Below are 9,528 nucleotides of genomic sequence, written 5' to 3' on the forward strand. Positions count from 1 at the left end.
CTTTTGCACATAGCCTAACTCTTAATTACTCATTGTTTGTCTAATTTGTGCATCATTTTGTTCCAAAAGACAAGGACTTGGTTTATATAAACCCTGTTGGATATTTAAGAAAAGACTGGTTCTGATTCAAGAAGGTTATCATGGAATTTCCATAATTATCATTGAGGTTCACAAACTTTTTCTTGTCTGTGTGTGTGTGTATACAGTATTGCAGTCAATAACAAGTTATTGTTATTAATATAATTATTATTAATAACTGGATGGAATGCAGTTAACTAAGGATGAAAGACCATTGTTATAGACGTAATTCTGTTGGAATTTTTTTTATTTAAATTGATTTTTTCATGCAGTTATAAATAGAGATGGGCATTTTTTCCGGCAAAATTCGAATCTGCCTCACATTGGCCAGTTCCTTTAATCCACAAATCAGATTCTAAAAGCAAGTCTGTTATTTTAGTATTTGGAAAAATCAGAACGGATACAACAATGTCTTGTTCAATTTAGCACTATCTCCAGTTGTATATATATCCCCTCAAACTTCCCTCCAAATAAGTTCAGGAGAGCCTCTTATGCACAAAAAGGAACACACCTTTAGTACCTTGGAAGTTATGCTCGGGAAGTCACCTTACATTCCATTTATTTGAATAGACTGTAATATATTCTAGTACTGAATGTACCTTATGGCAGAACACTGCTTTGTAAATATGGTCCACTATCTTTATCCTTTATAAGATTAAAAGTTCACTTTGTTATATTACATTCTCTCTGCATCTTCTTTATTTTCTTTACTTCACCTTGTTGTAACTTGGGTGTGTCAGAAAACCTGTGCTTTATTTAATCTACTAGCTGAGAGACCCGGCGTTGCCCGTGAGTTAAATTTGCCGCTATGAGTGAGGGAGGGGGAGGGGGACAGTGGACAGGAGGGGGGGATAGTGGACAGGAGGGGGGGACAGTGGACAGGAAAGGGGAAGGACCGTGGACAGGAGGGTGGGACGGACAGTGGACAGGAGGGGACGGATGGACAGTGGATAGGAGGGGGGGGCGGACAGTGGACAGGAGGGGGGGGACGAACAGTGGACAGGAGGGGGGGACGGACAGTGGACAGGAGGGGGGGACGGGCAGTGGACAGGAGGGGGACAGATAGTGGACAGGAGGGGGGGGACGGACAGTGGACAGGAGGGGGGCACGGACAGTGGACAGGAGGGGGAGACGGACAGTGGACAGGAGGGGGGGGACGGACAGTGGACAGGAGAGGGGGACGGACAGTGGACAGGAGGGGGGACGGACAGTGGACAGGAGGGGGGGGACAGACAGTGGACAGGAGGGGGGGCAGACAGTGGACAGGAGGGGGGGACAGACAGTGGACAGGAGGGGGGACGGAGCGTGGACAGGAGGGGGGGACGGACAGTGGACCGGAGGGGGGGGGGCAGTGGACAGGAGGGGACGGACAGACAGTGGACAGGAGGGGGGGGACGGACAGTGGACAGGAGGGGGGGGTGGACAGACAGTGGACAGGAGGGGGGGACAGACAGTGGACAGGAGGGGGGGGGGTGGACAGTGGACAGGAGGGGGGATGGACAGTGGACAGGAGGGGGGGGACGGACAGTGGATAGGAGGGGTGGGGGGCGGACAGTGGACAGGAGGGGGGAGACGGACAGTGGACAGGAGGGGGGGACGGACAGTGGACAGGAGGGGGGGGACAGTGGACAGGAGGGGGACAACGACAGTGGACAGGAGGGGGACGACGACAGTGGACAGGAGGGGGACGACGACAGTGGACAGGAGGGGAACGACGACAGTGGACAGGAGGGGGACGGGACAGTGGACAGGAGGGGGACGACAACAGTGGACAGGAGGGTGACGGGACAGTGGACAGGAGGGGGGGAGACAGTGGACAGGAGGGGGGGAGACAATGGACTGGAGGGGTGGAGACAGTGGACAGGAGGGGGGGGAGAAAGTGGACAGGAGGGGGGGGGAGACAGTGGACAGGAGGGGGGGGAGACAGTGGACAGGAGGGGGGGAGACAGTGGACAGGAGGGGGGGAGACAGTGGACAGGAGGGGGGTGAGACAGTGGACAGGAGGGGGAGACAGTGGACAGGAGGGGGGGAGACAGTAGACAGGAGGTGGGGTGAGACAGTGGACAGGAGGGGGGGTGAGGCTGTGGACAGGAGGGGGGGTGAGGCTGTGGACAGGAGGGGGGGAGACAGTGGACAGGAGGGGGGCAGGAGACAGTGTCCACTATCTTTATCCTTTATAAGATTAAAAGTTCAGTTTGTTATATTACTTTCTCTCTGCATCTTCTTTATTTTCTTTACTTCACCTTGTTGTCACTTTGGTGTGTCAGAAAACCTGTGCTTTATTTAATCTATTAAAAACCAGAGACAGAATATGAAATACAGACAGAGCTCAGTGCTACATAAATTGACACAAATACACGCTACAGTGCCTATATATAGATATACATATATCTCTTTTGAATAAAATGGTCTTTTAGTTTAACTCTTTGGCATAAGTTTCGTAAGCCCTTGAGCCCCTCCAAGGCGGACCACGTCTCAAGAGGTCCTAACACTAATATAAATTCTTAATAACCTGTTCATTATAAGGAAGAAAGATTTATAATAAATCTGTCAAAATTAGTTGCATAGCTCTAAGTCTGATTGAAGCTCTTATTAACCTGTACAATACCAGGAAAAGCCAGCTGTATTAGATTTGTCACAATCAAATTGCATGCAAGTTCCCATGAGTGTGTAAGGTGAAATGGAATGAGCTTTAACCATTTAAAAGTTGGAGAGGGTGAGCTTCAAACCTGGGAAGGAGGAGCCACACTCCAAATCAGGAAGGAAAAAACCTCTAGAGAGGAATATGGAGCACAGCACAAGGACGGACAGCAGGACCAGCACATCAAGGGTTAACTAATTTATTAGTATAGGGGGGACACCATAAAACCGGACAATCACCACTCTGACGCGTTTCGGGCTATGCCCTTTAGGCTTTTCCTGGTATTGTACAGGTTAATAAGAGCTTCAATCAGACTTACAGTAGAGGCAACTCTTATTCGAACAAAAACCAGTGGCAATTCCCCAAAATACCCAGGAAACACCCAGGTACATGCTGGGTACATGCCTTAAACTTTCCTTAAACTAGCCCCAGCATTTCTGCATTGATTAATGGCCTATCAGATTAACAGCAGGGGTCCCTGGCAGTCCCATTCAAACTGAATTGGACTGCCAGGGATCCCTGCTGTGTTAATCCTATGGGTCGTTAGTCAATGCAGAAATGCCTTAAACGTGCCTCAAACTAGCCCAGAACATACCCAGCACATACCCAGCACATACCCAGAATGTAACCCGGCTAGTATACGGCAAATGTTCGAATAAACGTTGCCTCTACTGTAGAACTATGCAACTAATTTTGACAGATTTATTATAAATCTTTCTTCCTTATAATGAACAGGTTATTAAGAATTTATATTAGTGTTAGTAACCTTGAGACGTGGTCCGCCTTGGAGCATAGCATAGCCCGAAACGCGTCAGAGTGGTGATTGTCCGGTTTTATGGTGTGTCCCCCTATACTAATAAATTAGTTAACCCTTGATGTGCTGGTCGTGCTGTCCGTCCTTGTGCTGTGCTCCACATTCCTCTCTAGAGGCTTTTTTCCTTCCTGTTCTGCAATCAAGTTGGAGGCACGCCTGCATGAATCCCCTGCTGATATACACTACTCTTCAATCAAAAAAGTGAGTGGACTTTGATATACCTACTGCTCTCTGATATTGTCACCATCTCTGTTCTGTGACTTACCTTAGTGTGGTAGGAGAACAGGGAACTTTCAGCTTATGGCGCTATGTTCCCCTAATACCCTATAAATCCCACTATTGGAAGTCATATAGGCAATCACATACTCATGAACAGTCTATAAGGTTGACTTGGATATATATCCTCAAGAAGCAGTTTGTCCTCACTAATAATTCAAGCAAAGAATATGTATCCGTGACATATGGGACCTGTTATACAATATACCTGTTCATATATCTGTTGCACCTTTTTGGACGGAAGTCCTTTTTTTCTACACACTCCAAATCAGCTGGGAACAGCTGAACAGAATTGCAAAACATACAGAATCCTTATAAGCTCATATTGAACTAACCACAACATATATATATATATATAAGACACACAGATGAAAAGAACAAAGACAATCCCCTTAGTAGCACTCTAAATTACACCTAAACTAATCTATAAGATAAAGATGGTTAAAAAGAAACAGATGCTCCGCCAATTCAGAAAAAATGAACAAGATTTTATTGATTAAACAACAAGACACACTAACTTAAAAACATAAAAATACTAAAGACAGCCTATGAAAATATATATGTATCAAAAATATAAAGAGAGGACTACTAATCAAACACTATCAGTATTACAAAAAGAAAAAAAACTAAAATGTGTCTAAATAAAGTTTAAATCATGACAACAAAGTAGTTTAGTCTAACATAATAGGCAATACAAAATATATTCCCACTGACATATGCATGAAAGAATAATAAATCATTGCGTTGGAAAAAGTATATAGTCAATGACCCAGTATATAGCCAGGAAAAATTAGTATGTATACCAAAAACAGAGGGGAAAAAAAGAGATAAAGCAACCAGGGAAAAATAATATAACAATAATAATAGTTATACCCTGAACAGCATTTCCCCATGAAATGAAATCAATGAGAACTGATGCAGCAAATAAAGAAAAATATGACTAATAAAGACATATTAGCAAACAGAGTCATACATATTGAAAACACCACAAAGCGCAGCACTGCAAGGACAGGTAATGCCCAAACAGTAAGTAGGGTAATACTCACCTGCAGCTAGATTGTGTAGAGTTTGTGTCCATATTGATTGTACAGGATGTGTTTCCAAAGTCTGCTTATAACAGGAACAAAAAATAAAGTCCAAAATGCTGCATCAGATCCATCATAAGTCCCTCAGAATAGAAGATTACATAAAGTCTGCAGCTGAGTATTACCCTCCTTACTGTTTGGGCATTACCTGTCCTTGCAGTGCTGCGCTTTGTAGTGTTTTCAATATGTATGACTCTGTTTGCTAATATGTCTTTATTAGTCATATTTTTCTTTATTTGCTGCGTCAGTTCTCATTGATTTCATTTTGGGGAAATGCTGTTCAGGGTATAACTATTATTATTGTTATATTATTTTTCCCTGGTTGCTTTATCTCTTTTTTTCCCCTCTGTTTTTGGTATACATACTAATTTTTCCTGGCTATATACTGGGTCATTGACTATATACTTTTTCCAACGCAATGATTTATTATTCTTTCATGCATATTTCAGTGGGAATATATTTTGTATTGCCTATTATGTTAGACTAAACTACTTTGTTGTCATTATTTAAACTTTATTTAGACACATTTTAGTTTTTTTTTCTTTTTGTAATACTGATAGTGTTTGATTAGTAGTCCTCTCTTTATATTTTTGATACATATATATTTTCATAGGCTGTCTTTAGTATTTTTATGTTTTTAAGTTAGTGTGTCTTGTTGTTTAATCAATAAAATCTTGTTCATTTTTTCTGAATTGGCGGAGCATCTGTTTCTTTTTAACCATCTTTATCTTATAGATTAGTTTAGGTGTAATTTAGAGTGCTACTAAGGGGATTGTCTTTGTTCTTTTCATCTGTGTGTCTTATATAGTTTTCATTATCCCCTAGCACCATCAGGTCCTATTTAATTTATATACTGACTTTAATTGGGGTATATATTTTATTTTACCCTTATAGTTAGTTTTATTAAAGGGCTTGAGTTAACCTTATATATTATGTGTTGAGCAACTTCTCCTTTTGTGTGTTCTATATATATATATATATATATATATATATATATATATATATATATATATATATATATATATATGTATAAGTGTCAAAGAGGAGTGCTACTGAGCATGGCAATATAGATTTAAAACTAGAGACAGAACATGAAACACAGACAGATCTCAGTGCTACATCCATTGACACAAATATACGGTACAGACAGTCATAGAAGACTTCACATAGTAAATATGCGCTTTTTATTTTTAATCACTAAAAATCATTATCATGGGCAGCCAATAATTACAGCTGCTGATACCAATTGCGCATTCATACTGTACAGTAAATCGTTATAATGCTTTCAAAGAGCAACAAATAACAGAAAGATCTTCTTTGTTATTAAAACAGGAGCAGTCACTGTGCAATGTGAAACGTTCAATGTAAAATCACCATATCTGGCATGCAATGCACACGTATTTTACAGATTCTTTTAAAAGGGAAAAGGTGACCCCTCTCCAGATTTTAAAAAACAAACATACAGCACTCTATATTTATTCTAAATCCATCTACTAATAACAGTGCATGTATGCTTTTGGCAATAAGGATCATCTTTTTTGCCCCAACAACCCTGAGAATATAATTTAAAAAACTATTTTACAGGGAATTTAACAACTAAGGTGACATAGTGTTTGAGATTGTAATATGTAATGATTTTTTCTATTTTTTGAAATGGGTTTTCATTTTGGGTTTCTCCCAGATAACACAACATATTCTAGTATATCCCAAACAATCATAGCTAGTCTATAGGGTTCAATGACATTGTGGATGCACACTATCATAATATACAATATCCAAACATATATCAGGAGAAAACAAAAAGCATGCAACTGCACATCTGTATTTATGTGCTAGGTTGTACCTGCCAAGGTTGATGATTGTAAATATCTGCACAAGATCCATTTTTGAATGGTCCTTGACCTGGTACACAGGAGCTCATCTGGTGCAAAGCATGAGCCAATGCAAAAACTGCGTTGTGAATTGTGTATGTGAATCTGAAGTTGTCGACATCATACACAGATGGATCAATACTGTCCAGTCTCTCCTTGCCAGTGCACGGAGGGGTTCCTTCCACAGATGGTTTTGTAGATGTATAATTGTTGGAGTCCTCAGCTGGCCAAATACAGCCAAAAGCATTCTCCCAAAATGTCTTCATCAAGATGTCATCTAAAAACTTGGAAGGATGAATGCTGTAAAGAACTTCCTTGAAGCCTGGAATCTTCCCGGTCTGAAGAGTTAAAACCAGACTTCCATTTAAGGTTTTTAAAATGTCTTTTCTGAGAAAATCTGAAGACATGGACAAGCTGCTACGGCCAACCCACACTTTGTCAGTAATATTATGAAAGGAAGCCTCTTCTATTAAGGGGATGATGTTCTCCATGGTGGAATACAGAACAATCACTGTGGCTCTTGATTTTTTAACAACGTCTACAATTCTGGAGACAGATTCCTTGGAGCTGTAGGTAGGAAGAGTCTCTAGGAATGCAATGCAGCCACCGTTCTTTTCAATCTCTTTGATTAGCAGCTGACTACCTAACTTTCCCAGGTCATTATCAGTGGTGATGATACCCACCCATGTCCAGTTGAAGTACATCATAAACTGTGCATAGGCAACAACTACATTGTTGTCATTAAAGACTGTCCGGAGGAAGGATGGGAAATGTATTTTATCACTGAGAAAGGGGAGAACTGAGCCATAGCTGACCTGATAGACAAGATAATAGACAAAATATTAATGGTTTCATTAACCTCTCAATGTGTTAAATATTTTTGAAGCTATAAAGGGGTTTTATACTGTATATATATATATATATATATATATATATATATATATATATATATATATATATATATACAACATAATACCGTTGTGAGACAAAATCAAAGACAGCACTCCAAATGGTAGTCAAAATATATATTGTGGTTTAACAAGACACCATACCTAAGGTTAAACCACAATATATTTTTTGACTACCACTTTGAGTGCTGCCTTCAATTTCATCTCATCACGGTATCGTATTGCCTATTTTACCATATAGGATTTGCACCCACTTCATTGACTTACTTGATGTAGTACCTAAAGATCCATGTAATACGATATATACTGTATATATACAGTATATGATGCGTAACAGGAAGAATTAATCAACACTGTTATATAATTTAGAACATAATAAGAGATGGGCGAACTGGTTTGAATCCGTTCCGCATATTTTCTTTTAGACCAATTCGCAAAACAAAATCCCGAGTTACAGGCCCCGTCATGGGGTGCTGGTATCCCTCTGCTTTGTTAAATCTCATGATTACGGGGGCCGTGAGCCTGGAGAATTTAAACAGGGGTGCTGGGATACTGGCACCCGATAACAGGTCTGTAACTTGGGAAGCAGGGGGTCCCCGTTCCTGAAATCAATGCGATTCAGCTCCGGAGACCGCTTGCTACAATACGGTGTTATTTAAAAAAAAGTGAAGCTCTGCAATCCCCTGTTAGAAGCGCGCTGGTAGAGTGACTGATTCAGTCTCTTAGTGTGTCTCTTTCAGACAGGATGAGACTGGTAGGATTCACATCGCGCGTGTCCCATTAAAACGCAGGGACCCAGCTGTGAATCCGATGGGTCTGGCTGCTGGAATCTTGTGGCTATGGAGAGGATGCCAGTGCCTACAGCAGAGTGTTCAAAGTGATGACTTATTTCTTGCTTACCTGAGGATACCTATAGAGGCCCAAGATTTGGGCTACAGGCACTGAGGCCTTTGAAGGCATGTCTCCAACTATAGCAGATGGCATAAATTTCCCATAGCAATTAAAGTTTGGCACAAAGTCCTTCTTTCCTGATAAAATCCACATTGTCCCCATTAATGACCTCACTTCATTGTAACAGGAATCATAGATTTTGAAACCCAGTGTGACATTGGGCAGGAAATCCGGCATGTTGTTAATCTCCATGGTGGCGTAAACCATCGATAGGAGAAAGCGGTAATACCGAATATGAAATCTGAAAATGGAAAAAGGTTTACAGAATTTTAACTCCAAAATGAATTATTGTTGTTTCCTTATCTTGGCCTTCATTCTGTACATGCTCCCCTTCTGCATCACTGTTCCTGCTTCTCTTTTCAATTTTACAGCTTCTTCTGTCCTTCAACTCCTCTAAATACTGAAACAAGTTCATCCCATAACCTTGTAACCTATTCATCTTATTCTTCTTTTCCCAAGGAGACAACACTTCCAAAATGTTGTACATTGAAGCTTTAGTCTCTGCAAATAGATGTTCTTTACAGGGTATATCCTGGGGTTCTTGAGCTCCTGTCTTGATGTGTGCATTATAGTTGTATTTTAGGTGAATACATGGAGGGGTATTACAGGTTTTCCTCTGGCTCTGCCAGCACCATCTTGTATGACAAATGTACTATTTACATTGATTGTGCACAGATTTCAACTAGTACTTTGCACACTCCTGTCCACAGTGGAAGGTCATATTCTCATACAGTAAATAATAATTTATTCTTCTTGAAGACACATATGTAGTTATTAATTAAACTGTTATGCTGCGATTGGGGCAACGATCAGTAATATAACCGTTTAATGAATACATTTCTTAGTCCTGGTTAACTTAGAGGGGTCTTGACCTAGAGAAACGTTTCCTCCTGCTCAATTTGTG

The 9,528-nt window shown here is 40.8% G+C and overlaps 1 protein-coding gene across 1 annotated transcript in view; it reads right to left on the reverse strand.

Moving 5' to 3' along the window:
* Positions 1-8,831, reverse strand: part of LOC142498502 (extracellular calcium-sensing receptor-like) — a 56,570-nt gene extending 47,739 nt beyond the window's left edge. Inside the window, exons 1-2 of the mRNA XM_075606736.1 lie at positions 8,574-8,831; positions 6,738-7,580 (exon numbers count right to left, since the gene is read on the reverse strand). Coding sequence (XP_075462851.1) covers positions 6,738-7,580; positions 8,574-8,831 — 1,101 coding nt within the window. The remainder of the gene's footprint in view (positions 1-6,737; positions 7,581-8,573) is intronic.
* Between the last annotated feature and the right edge of the window lie 697 nt (positions 8,832-9,528).

The sequence above is a fragment of the Ascaphus truei genome, chromosome 7, assembly GCF_040206685.1.
Source record: "Ascaphus truei isolate aAscTru1 chromosome 7, aAscTru1.hap1, whole genome shotgun sequence".
In the NCBI taxonomy this organism is placed as follows: Eukaryota; Metazoa; Chordata; class Amphibia; order Anura; family Ascaphidae; genus Ascaphus; species Ascaphus truei.